The sequence below is a fragment of the Carcharhinus amblyrhynchos genome, chromosome 2 (assembly GCF_965287045.1).
Source record: "Carcharhinus amblyrhynchos chromosome 2, sCarAmb.v2.hapA, whole genome shotgun sequence".
Taxonomy (NCBI): Eukaryota; Metazoa; Chordata; class Chondrichthyes; order Carcharhiniformes; family Carcharhinidae; genus Carcharhinus; species Carcharhinus amblyrhynchos.
In genome coordinates this window covers 114,847,000-114,865,886 of record NC_137325.1, presented here as the reverse complement: position 1 = coordinate 114,865,886, position 18,887 = coordinate 114,847,000, and the positions used below count along the sequence as shown (strand labels likewise).

Below are 18,887 nucleotides of genomic sequence, written 5' to 3'. Positions count from 1 at the left end.
ATGTTAAAAGTGATCCCGCATTTACCACTTTATCCGGCAGCTCATTCCACACTCCCACCACTCTCTGCATGAAGAATCCCCCCTAATATTCCCTTTAAACTTTTCTGCTTTCACCCTTAATCCATGCCCTCTGTTTTTTTTCTCCCCTAGCCTCAGTGGAAAAAGCCTGCTTGCCTAAAAGTCCTAACCTATCCAATTTTTTATTTACCTCATATATGTCAAAGGAGTGATTCTGGAATATTCCGAACACCTCCCTCATCTTGGCAGCCACCCCACTCAAAAGGTCACCATTGACAAGGAGATCAAATGCTGGATCAGTTGCACCCACTTTGTCTTCAACAAACTAGCTGTGACAGGAGTGGAAGATGTTTGCAGATCAGTGAAAGTCCGAGTGTACAGAACAGTTATTGTTCTCACCACACTCCTGTGCTGACACATAACAGCACAAGAGAAACCCTAGCAGCAATGCCTCCGCTGCATCTTCCAGGTTCAATGGGAGGACCATCAGACAATGCTAGTATCCTTCTTGAAGCCAGCTCCACAAAACTCCTGAAATATTATTGTTCATACGTACATATGCATGATGGACTGGGTACTGTGTCCACATGGTCAACCCCCAACCCCCTCCCTTCTCCCCAGCACCAGGTCCAGTGTTCTTAACTCGCAAATGACCAGTATTCCAACGAGGTGAAAGAACAGACATTCTGAAACACTCCTGGAGGTGTAGCAGCATTGAAATGAATGACTGGGAGGAGCTTTCTACCAACCATCCAAAATGGTGATAAAGAAGGCACTTAGTACTTTGAGTCCAAACGTCTTAATGGTGAGATAGGGCGGCAGTACAGAAGGAGGAAAATCCTGCATTACGAATCCCACTATCTCATGGAAGCCCCTGTCCCATGTTCCCAAAGACCTGCAGGTTGAGACTTGGCCTGTTTAGCCATATACAGACCAAAGGCTGAAACCATGGGATGAAGTAAAAAGGGTCGAGAGCTTCAACTTTTTAGTTGTCCGAATCACCACCAACCTGTCCTGGTCCCCCCATGCCGACACTATAGTGAAGCAAGCCCACCAATGCCTCTACTTTCTCAAAAAACTAAAGAAATTTGGCATGTCATCTACGACTCTCACCAACTTCTACAGGTACACCACAGAAAACATCCTTTCTGGTTGTATCAAAGCTTAGTATGGCTCCTGTTCTGCCCAAGATCACAAGGAATGACAAAGGGTCATGACTGAAGCCCAGTTCATCACTCAAACCAACCTCCCATTCATTGACTCTGTCTACACATCCTATTGCCTTGAAAAATCAGCCAGCATAATTAAGGACCCCATGCTCTCTTCCACCTTCTTCCATCGGGAAAAGGATACAAAAATCTGAGGTCACATACCAACGGACTCAAGAACAGCTTCTTCCATACTGCCATCAGACTTTTGAATGGACCTGCCTTGCATTACATCACCAACAACCCATCCTGGTCCCCCAATACTGACACTATAGTGAAGCAAGCCCACCAATGCCTCTACTTTCTCAAAGACTAAGGAAATTTGGCCTGTCAGCTACGACTCTCACCAACTTTTACAGATGCACCATAGAAAGCATTCGTTCTGGTTGTATCACAGCTTGGTATGGCTCCTGCTCTGCCCAAGACTGCAAGGAACTACAAAAGGTCATAAATGAAGCCTAGTCCATCACTCAAACCAGCCTCCCATCCATTGACTCTGTCTACACTCCCTGCTGCCTCAGAAAAGCAGCCAGTGTGATTAAGGACCCCATGTACCCTGGACATATTCTCTTCCACCTTCTTCCGTTGGGAAAAATGTACAGAAGTCTGAAGAGACATACCAGCCGACTCAAGAACAGCTTCTTCTCTGCTGCCATCAGACTTTTGAATGGACTTACCTTATTAAGTTGATCTTTCTCTACGCCCTAGCTATGACTGTAACACTACATTCTGCACTCTCTCGTTTCCTTCTCTCTGAATGGTATGCTTTGTCTGCATAGTGCGCAAGAAACAATACTTTTCATTGTATACTAATACATGTAACAATAATAAATCAAACCAAACAAATCAGAAACCCATGACCCTGTGCAGACATCATCCTTGAATTGAGGGATAGCTGGCGACAATGACAGAGCTTGGCAGATACATGAGGGTGACAGGTAGAGTGGGATATGGGACAATATTGGAGGATATAAGCAGAGCAGGAGGAGGCTTGTGAGAAGTATAAACAGTGGTTTCGACCAGTTGGGTTGAATGGCCTGCTTTTGTGCTGCAAATTCTGCAAAGTTTCCTAGAAACACATCTTGATGCCATGGTATTGCAATGTAGCAATACAATGCGAGTCAACAAACAATAACTGCTAAAACATGAGTGCCATATCATTTTTAAAATATTATGACAAACTATAAAGGTTCTCTAATTGCAAATGTGGCCAAAAGTTATTATTCACTTATTAAGATGACTTTTAGTAAAAGAATCCTAAGATATAACAAAAATAAGCCTGTGGTTCCTCCTGTCCACACAACAAATTAACCTCAATATCAACATAAACACATCATGTACAATACACATAGACTAGCAAATGGTTACTCAGAATTGCAAATTATATATTTCTTTCTTTAAGAAATTAAAGAAAACACTTACATATTATGGAGGCTAAATTTGTTTCCTAAACAATTACAAAAAGCCCCAGGAAATTGTTCAGCTATGTTTGGTTCATTGGCCAGCTACTGTACAAGAATCCTGATGAGCTCTTGGAGGGAGGAGTTATTAACTAATCCCTAAAGTCCGAAGCATGCTGGCAGCAGCACTGAGATCTGAACAGCATGAAACTGTGTTGAGGATTAGTGAGTATTAATGAGGACTTCAAACAGATCCTTTCCTAATATGGTTTTGATCTCCAAAGACACAAACCATTTAGCTCAGCTATAAATAATGTGCGAAATTCACCACAGGATTCCAGACCTAGGTATACGCTTGATGGAAAGGCCCAATTTATAATGCTAGTGGTAACCCCGTTAAAATAAATGGGTTATGAGTAATTTTATAATTGGAAAATCAAGGTCAAATGGTCTAGTTGCTGGAGAATATTGTTACTCACCATGATATTTCTCTCAATAGCACACCAAGAAGGTGAATTTTCCCTGTCCGGTTGAGAAGAAAAGGAGACCTCTTCTATTAATTCAAGGGACGTGGCCAGAATTTGTTGTCCATCCCTAATTATTTAAGAGCAGACCACATTGCTGTGGATTTGGAGTCATATGTAGGCCAGATCAGGTAAGAATGGCAGATTTTGTTCCCTAGAGGATACACATAAAGTTCCAGAATCTTACCACTGTTCATGCCAGTGGGATTTCCCATCCCACCGCAGTGAATGGAGATTTGGCTGGCCGCCAAATTCTCCGACTTTGCTGCAGCGGGAGCATTCAATGGTAAAATCGCACCCCAGATGATTTTTTACAACAGTTGTTAATGGTTTAATGGTTATCTTTAGACTTTTAACTTCATATTCTTATTGAATTTAAATTCCACTAGCTGCCATGGTGGAGTTCAAACCTTGGTCCTCAGAGCAATACCCCAGATCTTGGATTATTAGTCCAATGATAATACAACTATGCCATCACCTCCGCTTTATTCTCTGGGTTTATCCAGAAATGGGCACAGGACAAAGGTTCTCTATTCTCTTTTTTTTAATTTGATTTTTGATTTGATTTATTATTGTTTCATGTATTAGTATACAGTGAAAAGTATTGTTTCTTACACACTATACAAAGCATACCGTTCATAGAGAAAGAAACGAGAGAGAGTGCAGAATGTAATTTTACAGTCATAGCTAGGGTGTAGAAAAAGATCAACTTAATATAACGTAGGTCCATTCAGCGAGAGCACGCTCTCCACCAAGAAGCCTCGGCTAAACCATAGCCGAGTCACTATCGCAGATGTCATATCAGTCCTCTTGAAAGTCAACCCACAGAAAGTGACTGGCATGGATGGGATTCCCAGATGAGCACTCAGATCCTTCGCGGACCAGCAGGAGTATTTACATTTCATTCAATTTAGAGACATGAGAATGAGCTGGTGTTGGGCCTTGCAGACTAGAAGGTCTAGGGGATCCTAACAGCAAGGCAAAGGAGGCCTAAGAAAGTAAATTTGGCCATTTTCTACAGCGTTCCCACTCTTCTATGACAGCAACTGGAAGGCTATGGCGGTCAGACAGACAACAAACCTCTCAGGGTTGCAATAAACCATCCATATGTTCAGGCACGTGGAAACCTGGAGAGGGGTAATACAGAATATTGAGAACTAATCCAAAAATAAATCTCTATGATTTTGTGGGGATCAATTTCATACCCTGACATTTATAGCCAAAGAAATCAGCAAGGGATTTGGAAGGCCTCATGATCTTAACAGCTTGGCCCATTGGTCAGCAGTAAACAGCGTTGACGTCAGGCTTGTTGATCAGAAGAGGGAGAGGGAGGCTGGGAGGAGGGAGAAAGATGAATTTGGCCATGAGGGGATGGGGAAAATCTGAAATTGGGAGTTGGATGTCAGTGATCAGGCAGGCTGGAAGCCTGTGATCAGACCTGGTATAAGGCTGCTGAACAGAGCTAGGGGAGGCAAAAGGTTTTGTTGAAGGGCCGGCACATCCAACCTCTGGCTTCCATTTCATTGCCAAGTTTGCTGACCCTTGGTAAAGCCAGATAGCAGCAATTAGCCTCTATTGGGCTCCTGATTGCACTGCGGGAGCCCATTTCTACATGTTAATTTATTTATAGTAACAAATGTCTGGCCATACCATGTTAAGACTCTCGGATGCCTCAATATCCAGTATTGTAAAAATAGCAGTGGCCACGTATAAATCAGTTTGCGGTTGAATTCTATGAATTTAACTTTTTAATCTCCCGACACTTCCCCCCAACCCCCCGCTCCCCTCCAACCTGCCCCCACCCCCCCCCCCCGCCCCCTCCCGCCAACTCTCTCACCCCCCCCCCCCGGTCCCTCCTCCTCCCAACCCCCAAACCCCCCACCCCCACCCCGTAAACCCTCCACCCCCTCCTCCCCAATCCCCCACCCCATACTCCAGCCCCCCGCCCCCATCCTTGCCCCTCCCCCACCCCAACTCCCCCAACCCCTCCACTCCCCACCCCCTCCCCCCAACCCTACCACTCCCTCCCCCACCCCCGCCCCCTCCCCTCCACCCCCTGCCACTCCCCCGACCCCCTCACACCCCCCACCCTTTCCCCCCAACCCCTTGCCCCCTCCCCCCAAATCCCCCCAGCCCCCAGCTCCCACCCCTCTGCCCCCTCTCCCCAACCCTCCCACCCCCACCCTCTCCCCTCCAGGGACCCCGAACCCCAACCCCTCAATCCCCCAACTGTCTCCCCCTCCATACATAAGAACACAAGAACTAGGAGCAGGAGTAGGCCATCTGGCCCCTTGAGCCTGCTCTGCCATTCATTCAATCAAACAGCTGATCTTTTCGTGGACTCGGCTCCACTTACCTACCCGCTCACCATAACTCTTAATTCAAAGAACAAAGAACAATACAGCACAGGAAACAGGCCCTTCGGCCCTCCAAGCCTGCACCGCTCATTGGTCCAACTAGACCATTTGTTTGTGTCCCTCCATTCCCAGTCTGTTCATGTGACTATCCAGATAAGTCTTAAACAATCCCAGCGAGGCCGCCTCCACCACCCTGCTTGGCAGTGCATTCCAGGCCCCCACCACTCTCTGTGTAAAATACATCCCTCAGATATCTGAGTTAAACCTCGCTCCCCTCACCTTGAACCTCTGACCCCTCGTGTTCATCACCTCCAACCTGGGAAGAAGCTTCCCACTGTTCACCCTATCTACGCCCTTCATAATTTTATACACCTCCATTAGGTCTCCCCTCATTCTCCATCTTTCCAGGGAGAACAACCCCAATATACCCAATCTCTCCTCAAAACTCAGACCCTCCCACACCAGGCAACATCCTTCTGGTAGTGTGAATTCCTTTACTGTTCAAAAATTTATCTATCCTTGCCTTAAAAACATTCAATGAGGTAGCCTCAACTGCTTCACTGGGCAGGGAATTCCTCAGATTCACAACCCTTTGGGTGAAGAAGTTGCTCCTCAATTCAGTCCTAAATCTGCTCCCCCTATTTTGAGGCCATGCTCCCTAGTTCTAGTTTCACCTGTCAGTGGAAACGACTTTTCTGCTTCTATCTTATCTATTCCCTTCATAATCTTATATGTTTCTACAAGATCTCCCCTCATTCTTCTGAATTCCAATGAGTATAGGCCTAGTCTACTCAGTCTCTCCTCATAAACCAATCTTCTCAACTCCAGAATCAACCTAGTGAATCTGCTCTGCACCCCCTCCAGTGCCAGTATATCTTTTTTCAAGTAGTGAGACCAAAACTGTACACATTACTCCAGTGTGGCCTCACCAGCACCTTATACAGCTGCAACATAACCTTGCTGGTTTAAACTCTATCCCTCTAGCAATGAAGGACAAAATTCCATTTGCCTTCTTAATTACCTGCTGCCCCTGCAAACCAATTTATACAGTCCTCTAAGTCCTCCACAGTCTGTCTTCATGAGGTCAGGGTGAAGTGGAGTTGCATTAAGAGCTTTGATTGTTATCATTTTGTCACTAAATTAGTGCAGTCAAAAACTGCAGTTTGTGTGGCAAGGTTCATACAGATGGCTTTAAAAACGGTATCATTTACTCATGTATATTAACATTTACTGATGAATGTTTAATACAGCAGCACTTGCTTTATTGCCAGAGGAACAATTAGTCAATTATTAGGAAGAGAGCCAAATTTACTTTGGTAATTCAGTCATCTTTGGTTATTATAAAAGTCTTAAGATACACACGTTGTAAGTCTTAATACTGCTGCAGGACTAAAAGCACTGAGCAGAAACTAGGAATAATCTAAAATACAGCCCCAGAGACATATGTTAATAATCCCAAACTAACCGTGGAACGTCAAGAGTGCTGTACAAATGCAAGTCGATATTGTCACAGAATTAGAACCCCTTAGTACCCTCCTGGCATTGATGTCAGAAGCAATGTGCGTATCCTAATCCACTTCACAAAGTGTCTGAGCAATGTTAAGGAGCTTACTGAGTACGTTAATGTGAGTGCTTCTTATATACGTATTCATTTCAAAGTGGAACATACCTTCAGTATCTTATACACCTGCTTTTACCCAAGCTGAGCAGCATGGGTAAGGTCAACACCTCTAAAGGATTAGAAGCCGAAAGAAGAACATTCATAAAAGTGGAGAGAAACAGAGGGTTTGAAAGCAGAATTGATATAGACAGGAGGCATTAAAGCATGAAAAAAATGAATAAATAATTGGAGTTTTGAGTGGAAGGATTATGTTTTGCTGAGGTCCAACTAACAACAATTCGCATTTCTATAGCATCTCTAATGTATGGCCATCCCAACGGATTTTAGCTTTGTCATTAGCCCATGGTAACATGATTCTCATTCATTTGTACTAATGGCTAGATTTTTTTTATCTGAATCAGTAACTTTGAGATCAGAGATCTGAGCTGAGTTATAATTCAACAGAACTACAGAATACCTACAGTACAGAATGAGGCCATTTAGCCCATCGAGTCGGCACCGACTCTCTGAAAGAGCATCCAACCTAAACCCTTCCCTCTGCCTTAGCCCCATAACCCCACACATTTACCACATAACCTGACATTAAGGGGCATTTAGCAGGACAATTCACCTAACCTGCACATCTTTTGGCTCTGGGAAGAAATTGGAGCATCCGAAGAAAACCCACGCAGACACAGGGAGGAACAAAATAATATGGAGGAAAATGATACATTTCACTCTGATCACCTTGATTTTTCCATAATCCAAGCACATATTCCAAAAATATTTAATTCACAATACTAATAAATGGAGCTTATTCTGAAATATATGTCCTAACCGTTGATTCATTTAATTATTCACAGTGCTATTATATGTCAACTATACTATTTAAACAAAGATTGTATTGGATCATTTTATTAGTTGTCGTATTGATCATGAAGAGGTAGATGAGACATTTGTTACTAACCAACTTTGTTTGTGGATGAAGCTTGACTAATTATTCTACAGAGAAACATACATAGAAACTAGAAGCAGGAGTAGGCCATTTGGCCCTTCAAGCCTGCTCTGCCATTCATTATGATCATGGCTGATCATTAAATGCAATGTCCAAATCCTGCCTTCCCCCCATATCCCTTAATCCCTTTAGCCCCAAGAACTATAACTAACTCCTTCTTGAAAACACACAATATTTTGGTCTCAACAACTTAGTGTGGTAGTGAATTCCACAGATTCTCTGGGTTAAGAAATTTCTCTTCACCTCAGTCCTAAAATCCCTTATCCTCAAACTATGGCCCTTAATTCTGGACTCCCCCCACCATTGGGAACAATCTTTCTGAATCTATCCTGTGTAATCCAGTTGGAATTTTGTAAGTTTTGACGAGTTCCTCTCTCTCTCTTCTAAATGCCAATAAATGACTTAATCTCTCCTCATATTACAAACCTGCCCTTCCAGAAATCAGCCTGGTAAACCTTTGCTGTACTCCATCTATAGCAAGAACATCCATCCTCAGATAAGGATGCCAAAACTGCAACGTCCCTATTCCTATTGCTATGAAGACCAATACACTATTTCCTTTCTTTACTACCTGCTGTACCTGCATGCTTACATAGCGAGTGATGCACGAAGATAACAAGGCCTCTCTGAGTGTCCACCTCTCTCAATTTTCACCCATTCAACTAATAATCTGTGTTCCTATCATTGCTACCAAAGTAGATAACCTCACGTTTATTCACATTATATTGCATCCGCCATGCATATGCTCACTCACTCAGCCTGTCCAAATCACACTGAAGCATCTCTGCATCCTCATCACAGCTCAACCTCCCATCCAACTTTGTATCATCTGCAAATTTGGAGATAGTACTTGTAATTCGCTTGTCCATTCATTAATATATAATGCGGGCAGTTGGGGTCCTAGCATAGATCACTGCAGCACCCCTATAATTACTGTCCGCCAATCAGATGGCATGGTGGCAAAGTGATTAGCTCTGCTGCCTCAAAGCGTCAGGGATACGGGTTTAATTCCCGACTTGGGCCATTGCCTGTGTGGAGTCTGCACATTCTCCTCGTGTCTGCGTTGGTTTCCTCTGGGTGCTCCAGTTTCCTCTCAATCCGAAAGACGTGCTGGTTAGGTGCATTGACCATGCTAAATTCTCTGCCAGTGTACCCAAACAGGCACTAGAGTGTGGTGACTCAGAGATTTTCACAGTAACTTCGTAGCAATCTTAATGTAAGTCTACTTGTGACACTAATAAATAAACTTTAAAACACATATATTCCAAGTCTTTGCTTCCTGCCTGTTAACCAACTTTCTACCCATCTCGAGACACTACCCACAATCCCCTGAGCTTTAACTTTAACTGGATACTGACCTGAACGTTCTTGCCATCGGCACATTATCGCCAGTCATTTGTTAGGGTCAAGACCCTTGAAGAGACAAGTGACTGAATCTTGGGTCACATTCCTGAAATGACCAGGGGAAGGAGCAGAGGAACCATGTCCCAACAATTTTTTTGATACTGGTTATGCCTTTTCCACTACCCCTGAACCACCTCCTGCCACTATGCCCCCCTTCAGTCAGCTCTTCTGCTGCTGCCCTCCCCACCGCCACCACGTCCCCTCCCACACGCCTCCCTATTTCAAATCCTGATTTTTTCTCTAATCTGTATCTATGATAGTGACTCTGTTTGCCACATCCGCATATGCACAAAGACATTTTTTCTTCCCTCAGGGAATAAAGATCTCCCCTTGTTTGTTGTGACAAAATTGTCACAACGTTCAGAAGTACCATTTTCTGACCTCTGTTGAGAATGAGCGTACCAACTCCTGGAATAGTGTGTCATTTCCATGGCAACCTGTCTTTCCCATCTTTGAATCTGAGGCAATTTAAAAAAAAAACACTTTAATAACAGCACTTAGAGACACTTACCACTGCTTTCAAATGCCTTCGCTTGATGTCCCTTGGCACTGATATCCCATGGTAGTATACAAAAGGAAATCTCAGGAAGGCATCCTCAGTGTATCTCTTAGGCCCTTTGAGAACCATTGTAAAATTTGTCACTGCCCAATCCATGGAGTGATAGGGGTTATTTTATTCTGAGTGTCACATGTTGCATTACCACTCATTTCCTGACCTTGGAAAATACAAATTAGTTCATCTAAATCTGTCAATTTAATAAATCTGTCTCTTTTTTGGAAGATTAAAACTAAATATAATCCGTCACATTTACTGACAGCACTATAACAGGGAGGGCAGCGCAGAGACAAAAGGTCGGAATTCTCCCATTCCGCCCACCGCTGGAATGTTAGCGGGAGGGTTGCAGAAAATGTGAAACTCCACTGATGGTCGGGGGTGGGGGAGGGTATTTTCCGGCTCTTAGACCAGTGCAACTGGAGAATTCCGATCAAAGGGTGAAGCAAAGGGTTTCACAGAATCATAGAAATCATAGAAACCCTACAGTGCAGAAAGAGGCCATTTGGCCCATCGAGTCTGCACTGACCACAATCTCACCCAGGCCCTATCCCCCATATCCCCACATATTTTACCCACTAATCCCTCTAACCTACACAACTCAGGACTATAAGGGGCAATTTTTAACATGGCCAATCGACCTAACCCGCACATCTTTAGACTGCGGGAGGAAACCGGAGCACCTGGAGGAAATGCACGGTTTGCAATGGGATTTAGACCAGCTCAGGAACTGTCAAAACAACAAATGTAATTTAACTGAAAAGTGGAATATTTTGTGTAGAGCTGAAAACTAAACGTCACAGGTATAAGTGGAGCTGAATCACGAAGGGAGATGTAAAAACAGCGATGTTTTGATCTCTTTCAACATCAGAACAATGTGTAGGTTTGAGAAAGCTAATCAAAATCAGACATCCATAGCTTGTAGAGTTTAAAGACCAAGGCCGGAATCTTACCACTGTTCACAGTACAGGATTTTCCCCATCATGCCGCGGCGAACAGTGATTTGGCTGGCTGCCAAATTCTCTGACTTTGCAGCAACGGGACCATGGTGTGAACACCAGGTAAGATTGCACTCCAAGAGTCTCTTTCATTACCAGCTCACACAGTGGAGCCCAGAAGAGTGAGGATTCTTATATCGGATGGTCCGCCTCTAGTCTTACTGTGCTCCCTCTGATTATGAGCTCTTCTCTTCTGGGGCAGCATGGTGGCACAGTGGTTAGCACTGCTATCTCATAGCGCCTGGGACTCGGTTGTGATTCTCTGAACTGGCTTGGGTCACTGCCTGTGTGGAGACTGCTCGTTCTCCCCGTGACTGCGTGAATTTCCTCCGGGTGCTCTGGTTTCTTCCCACAGTCTGAAAGACAAGCTGGTTAGGTGAATTGGCAATGCTAAATTCTCCCTTAGTGTGAACGAACAGGTGCCAGAGTGTAGCGGCTAGGGGATTTTCACGGTAACTTCACTGCAGTGTAAGCATACTTGTGACACAATAAATAAACGTTAAACTTCTGACAGTGTCATTCCAATGGGTGCATAAAGACTGAGCATGCATGACTATGACAACTTCTGAGCCCCTACCAGCAAGTATTTCACACACACACTGTCATGCAATTGGTACAATATTCATATCATGAAGTCGTCCCTACACATTCAGTCTGTGTGATGCATTTAAGACTTGAAATTTTGTAAGAGAGCCCTCTACACTCATACATTTACGCCGCTCAATGCCCACATGTGAATGCAGTAAAAAGTCTGACAACACCAGGTTTTAGTCCAACTGATTTATTTGATAATAGACTCATAAGCTTTCGGGGTTAGCCCCTTCGTCAGGTGAATGGAGAGTTCTGGCCTCAGACAGAGCATATAAAGCACAGACAGTTTAGAGATTACTGATTAGATTGCGAATCCTTACACCTAACCTGCTGTTCAAGACCTGAAGTGGCTGACAATGTGAGTGGAAGGAGCACTGATCACAGGTTACAGAGATGTGTATTGTCTCCAGACAGTACAGTAAGTGAGGTTTTGCAAACCCAGGCAAGTCACGGGGGTTACAGATAGTGCGACATGAACCCAAGATCCCTGTTGAGACCGTCCTCATGTGTGCCGAACTTGGCTATCAATCTCTGTTCAGCGACTCTGCGCTGTCGTGTGTCATGAAGGCCGCCTTGGAGAACGCTTACCCGAAGGTCAGAGGCTGAATGCCCGTGACCACTGAAGTGTTCGCCAACAGGAAGGGAACAGTCTTGCCTGGTGATTGTCGAGCGATGTTCATTCATCCGTTGTCGTAGCGTCTGCATGGTCTCCCCAATGTACCATGCTTCGGGACATCCTTTCTTGCAACGTATCAGGTAGACAATGTTGGCCGAGTTGCAAGAGTATTTACCATGTACCTGGTGGATGGTATTCTCACGTGTGATGATGGTATCCATGTCGATGATCCGGCATGTCTTGCAGAGGTTGCTGTGGCAGGGTTGTGTGGTATTGTGGTCACTGTTCTCCTGAAGGCTGGGTAGTTTGCTGCGAACAATGGTCTGTTTGAGGTTGTGTGGTTGACTGAAGGCAAGAAGTGGGGGTGTGGGGATAGCCCTGGCGAGATGTTCGTCTTCATCAATGATATGTTGAAGACTCCGGAGAAGATGTCGTAGCTTCTCCGCTCCGGGGAAGTACTGGACGATGAAGGGTACTCTGTCCACCGTGTCCCGTGTTTGCCTTCTGAGGAGATCGGTGTGGTTTTTCGCTGTGGCGCATCGGAACTGTCGATCTATGAGTCGAGCACCATATCCTGTTCTTATGGGGGCATCTTTCAGGGTCTGGAGGTGTCTGTCATAATCCTCCTCATCTGAGCAAATCCTGTGTATACGGAGGGCTTGTCCATAGGGAATGGCTTCTTTAATATGTTTAGGGTGGAAACTGGAGAAGTGGAGCATTGTGAGATTGTCTGTGGGCTTGCGGTACAGTGAGGTGCTGAGGTGATCGTCCTTAATGGAGATGCGTGTGTCCAAGAATGCAACTGATTCTGGGGAATAGTCCATGGTGAGTCTGATGGTGGGGTGGAATTTGTTGATATATAGTTGTTTCAGTGATTGTTCACCATGAGGCCAAAGGAAGAAAATGCCACACCCCCACTTCTTGCCTTCAGACAACCACACAACCTCAAACAGACCATTGTTCGCAGCAAACTACCCAGCCTTCAGGAGAACATTGACCACAATACCACACAACCCTGCCACAGCAACCTCTGCAAGACATGCTGGATCATCGACATGGACACCATCATCACACGTGAGAATACCATCCACCAGGTACATGGTAAATACTCTTGCAACTCGGCCAACATTGTCTACCTGATACGTTGCAAGAAAGGATGTCCCGAAGCATGGTACATTGGGGAGACCATGCAGACGCTACGACAACGGATGAATGAACATCGCTCGACAATCACCAGGCAAGACTGTTCCCTTCCTGTTGGCGAACACTTCAGTGGTCACGGGCATTCAGCCTCTGACCTTCGGGTAAGCATTCTCCAAGGCGGCCTTCACGACACACAACAGCGCAGAGTCGCTGAACAGAGACTGATAACCAAGTTCGGCACACATGAGGACGGTCTCAACAGGGATCTTGGGTTCATGTCGCACTATCTGTAACCCCCGTGACTTGCCTGGGTTTGCAAAACCTCACTTACTGTACTGTCTGGAGACAATACACATCTCTTTAAACTGTGATCAGTGCTCCTTCCACTCACATTATCAGCCACTTCAGGTCTTGAACAGCAGGTTAGATGTAAGGATTCGCATTCTAATCAGTAATCTCTAAACTGTCTGTGCTTTATATGCTCTGTCTGAGGCCAGAACTCTCCATTCACCTGACGAAGGGGCTAACCCCGAAAGCTTATGAGTCTATTATCAAATAAATCAGTTGGACTAAAACCTGGTGTTGTCAGACTTTTTACTGTGTTTACGCCAGTCCAACGCCGGCATACCCACACATGTGAATGCACAGAGCTATTTACTCTGGTGAATGCAGAACCTTTTTTGTCATTGGACCCAGGTTCTTCTGTGGGTCCCAGTGGCCTTGATCTGAACTATGATCTCCGTTAAGGCTGTCTCGGTGTAAAAGGTTCTCCTTTTGCCATCTTTGGGAGGCAGGACCTCCTGTCTTTCCCAAACAGATCTGGAGAAGAGCCTGCTGCAAGCCATCACTGAGCCTTGTTGCCTGAGCTCAGACAGAGTAGGCAATCCCTATTTTTCAAGTTTGCTTTATGCAATGCCAATAACTTAGCAATCTCACACTGGACTGGCAAACTAAACATAGCTTTGGTTTATTTGAAAATGTGTTACTGGATTGCACAGCAGACAGATTTACTATAAAGATTCAACAGCTACTGATAACATGAAAGTACAGCTGCGTATGTTTCACACCATATGATACAAGCCAAACTGAAAGAGGCTCAGAGCAATGTCTGCTGATCATATGGTTTACATCCTGGCTATTTATTAATATGTTCTCTCAAAGAAATATTGCAATATATGATCTGGAGGAGGGAACCAAGTGTATGGTGTCGAAATTTGCTGATGACACCAAGATTGGTGGAACTGCAAATTGCACGGAGGGTGTGGAGAGTCTGCAGAAGGATCTAGATAGGCAGGGCGAATGGGCCAGGAAATGGCAAATGGAATTTAATGTTGGTAAGTGCGAGGTGGTCCACTTTGGTAGGAATAATGGTAGGAAGGACTATTACTTACGGGGCGAAAAACTGCAGCAGGCGACGGTGCAGAGGGACCTCGGGGTCCTTGTGCATGAGTCGCAAAAGCCCAGCTTGCAGGTGCAGCAGGTGGTCAGGAAGGCGAATGGGATGCTGGCCTTCATAGCGAGGGGGATTGAATATAAAAGTAGGGAGGTCTTGCTGCGGCTGTATAGGGCATTGGTGAGGCTGCAGCTGGAGTACTGTGTGCAGTTTTGGTCGCCGTACTTACGCAAGGATATTTTGGGCTTGGAGGGAGTGCAGAGGAGGTTTACTAGGCTGATACCGGAGTTGAGGGGGTTGAGCTATGAGGAGAGGCTGAATAAACTAGGCTTGTACTCGTTAGAGTTTAGAAGAATGAGGGGAAATCTCATTGAGACGTATAAGATGATGAATGGGATGGATAGGATAGAGGTGGAGAGACTCTTCCTGCTCAGAAAGGACAGTAGGACTAGGGGGCACAGCCTCAGGATAAAGGGGGGGCAGTTTAGAACGGAGTTGAGGAGGAACTTCTTCACTCAAAGGGTGGTGAATCTCTGGAATTCTCTGCCCGTTGAGGTGGTGGAGGCTGCCTCGCTAAATATTTTTAAGACGCGGGTTGATGGGTTTTTGATAAGAGAGGGGATTAAGGGTTATGGGGAGAGGGCGGGAAAGTGGAACTGAGACACGACAGATCAGCCATGATCTTATTGAATGGCGGGGCAGGCTCGAAGGGCTAGATGGCCTACTCCTGCTCCTATTTCTTATGTTCTTATGTTCTTATCTCTTTTTCCCAAGTCGACATCATATACATTAAGACTGAAAACACTTGTACATTAAGGTAGCTGTGAAAACTATTCACACAAAAAATAAATCTCAATTCAAGAGTTTTAAGGATTTAAGAATTTAACATTTTAAGCATCCACATAATGTAGAAGTGGTTTTAACAGTCCTCCTGAATCTCTTGACATTACCTTCCTGAGAATTAAACTTATGACACAAAGAATGGACGGCTGGTTAACAGTGAGGCAGAGTGCTTGCGCTGCAAGAAGAAATGGACAGAATGGTCAAACGGGCAGATAATTGGCAGTGGATTGCCAACAAGACAACTATTTTTTCTTGACTGACAATTGTCACGTCCACTTCGGAACATTTGCGTTGAATCTTGGGTCTTCCTTGGCTGTGCAGTTTATTATTACATCGTGCTGTACTCTTAGCTGGAGTACTGTGTGCAGTTTTGGTCGCCACACCTGCGCAAGGATATTTTGGCCTTGGAGGGAGTGCAGAGGAGGTTCACTAGGCTGATATCGGAGTTGAGGGGGTTAAGCTATGAGGAGAGGCTGAATAAACTAGGCTTGTACTCATTAGAGTTTAGAAGGATGAGGGGAGATCTCATTGAGACGTACAAGATGATGAATGGGATGGATAGGATAGAGGTGGAGAGGTTCTTCCCGCTCAGAAAGGACAGCAGGACTAAGGGGCACAGCCTCAAGATAAGGGGGGGGGCAGTTTAGAACGGAGTTGAGGAGGAACTTCTTCACTCAAAGGGTGGTGAGTCTCTGGAATTCTCAGCCCGTTGAAGTAGTGGAGGCTGCCTCGCTAAATATATTTAAGACGCGGGTAGGTAGGTTTTTGGTAGGCAAGGGGATTAAGGGTTATGGGAAGAAAGCGGGAAAGTGGAACTGAGCCACTTCAGATCAGCCATGATCTTGTTGAATGGTGGGGCAGGCTCGAAGGGCTAGATGGCCTGCTCCTATTTCTTATGTTCTTATGTTCTAGCTGTTTGGGAAATCTGTTGCACTTATATTTTATTAAAATCTCTGATTTGGCAAGATTCCACAGAAGGATCCGTTTCAGTCTTGTTCCTTAATATTTTAAACTTACAGCAACACAATACCAGAAACACACCGGATTTAGTAGTGGTCTCCGCGGGCAATCCTTCCTCAGTGCTCAGGACAAAATTCAATTAATATTAATTATGTCACAACATTGTTTATTACAATACTCTGAAGAGAATATAGTTTTATAAGAAACCTGATTACAAGTGATGCAAATCATAATAATATTCATGCTTAAGTATCATGTTCAGCCAGTCCCAAACTAATATCGAATGCTTTCAATACTGTAATTATTATTGTAATTAGTTATAATTTTATAATCAACTTGAGCTTACTAGGTTTTCACTGGATATTTCTGGTAGTAGATTGATTAAGTATTAATTTATTTATTAGTGTCACACGTAGGCTTACGTTAACACTGCAATGAAATTACTCCGACGCCTGTTCAGGTACACTGAGGGAGAATTTAGCATGGCCAGTGAACCTAACCAACGCATCTTTCGGACTGTGGAAGGAAATTGGAGCACCCAGAGGAAACCCACGTAGACACAGGGAGAACATGCAAACTTCACACAGACCCAAGCAGGAGTTGAGCTTGTGTCCTTGGCACTGTGGGGCAGCAGCGCTAACCACTGTGCCACCATGCCACCCACAGTTAAACACAGTTCACTGTATTCCTTGTAATTACGAAAATGCCAATTAATCTAATTAAAATCAAATTACTTATTAGTCAAAGTCAAGGCTTTTCCAGAGAGCTTTTGAAACCATTGTGGGAATTCTTTTAATTTATAACGTGCGTCTCCAGCTTAACTGTGTTGACACTGTTACACCAAAATTAATATCAATAAAAATCCTTGACCATACCAGTCCCATCACCACTATGAGGAGGGCTTTCTAACAGCGGAAGTCACAGTTACACATCCGGCCAAACAGTCCAATTCATTGGCTTCAATGGAAAGGAAAACAGAGCAGATACCATAGGGGCAGTTCATTCACAATCATCTGTTCTACACTCCTGCCATAGTGAAAGTTAGCCTTCACAAATCACAACAATAGACTGGCAACAATGTGGCCAAAGGAGTCAAAAGTGAGGAAAGAAGTTGAGAGAGGCAAGAAGATTGGGAAAGTTGGTAAGAAGGTGAAGTTGAGGGGAAGGTTGGAATTCAGAATTGGTTAGCAAAGTGAATGAAGGCTAAAAGGCATCTGGGACCTGAAAGACAATTGATAAGGAGGCTCTTAACAACAGGTGGGGACAAGAAGCAGAACTAGGGAAAACGATCAGCAATGGGAAAGAATGTAGAAGATCATGTGATTAGGCCAAAGCAGCACCCGGAGAAACAAATAATGTGGAAATTAAGCCATTTCCCATGTGTGCAGACTGGTGATTATAGGAAGAAGAGAATAGAAGTATAAAATCGTAGAATGATTCAGCATGTAAGGCTGTCATTCAGCCCATCCCAGCAGTGCTAGCGCTTTGATATGCTAAACAATTAAGTCAGGATTTTCGCTATCAAGTCAGGAGCACTGAGTTGGAAACCTGACCCATAAGAAAATGCTCCAGAAGGTGGGATTTTCTTCCCAGATTGCTGGGGTCAGGCCAGCTGACCCCAGAATCAGTGCGGAGGCTGGTGGGTGTGTAGGCAGGTTGGGTGGAAGGCCTACATTGGTACTTCAACACCGTAAAAAAAACTCCATAAAACAGCCATCCAGCCCTCACCCCCTCTGTTTTTCCACAAATCCAGTAAGAAGTCTGACAACACCAGGTTTAAGTCCAACCGATTTATTTGATAGCAAACTCACAAACATCATGTTCCACAAATCCCCATGCCCCATCTACTCTAACCCATACCCCATACCCACCCCATGGCCTCACATGCCCTCAATGCCATCTCATGCCCCCTATGGCCCCTCATACCTTCCATGCTAACCTATGCTCCTATACCCACCCACTGGCCCTTATAACTTACGCCAACCCATGCCTTCCATCCAGCACTCTTTACATCTTAGATCTACTGCATCAACTCACCCAGTATCCACCATGGTCATGCCTTTGAGATTAAATAAGATAAAGTTATGTGTCTATGGCAGACTTAATTTAAAAAGCACTTCCATTCATAAAAAATTCTTCAACTTCTTAATCACCTACGAGAACAAGTAGTTCATTCAAGTGCATAATTCCTAATAAAGACAAGCATTGGAATTCATAATCCTATAGTCTATAACCTCTTTTCAGTCAAACTGTGGAATTGCAGA

At 44.5% G+C, this 18,887-nt stretch overlaps 1 protein-coding gene across 5 annotated transcripts in view; it reads right to left on the bottom strand.

Moving 5' to 3' along the window:
- myo3a (myosin IIIA) overlaps positions 1 to 2,744 on the bottom strand; it is a 335,886-nt gene extending 333,142 nt beyond the window's left edge. For all 5 annotated transcript variants that reach the window (XM_080211403.1, XM_080211422.1, XM_080211413.1 and 2 more), the window contains exon 1: positions 2,649 to 2,744. In XM_080211403.1, coding sequence (XP_080067529.1) covers positions 2,649 to 2,650 — 2 coding nt within the window. In that variant the 5' untranslated portion in view covers positions 2,651 to 2,744. The remainder of the gene's footprint in view (positions 1 to 2,648) is intronic.
- Between the last annotated feature and the right edge of the window lie 16,143 nt (positions 2,745 to 18,887).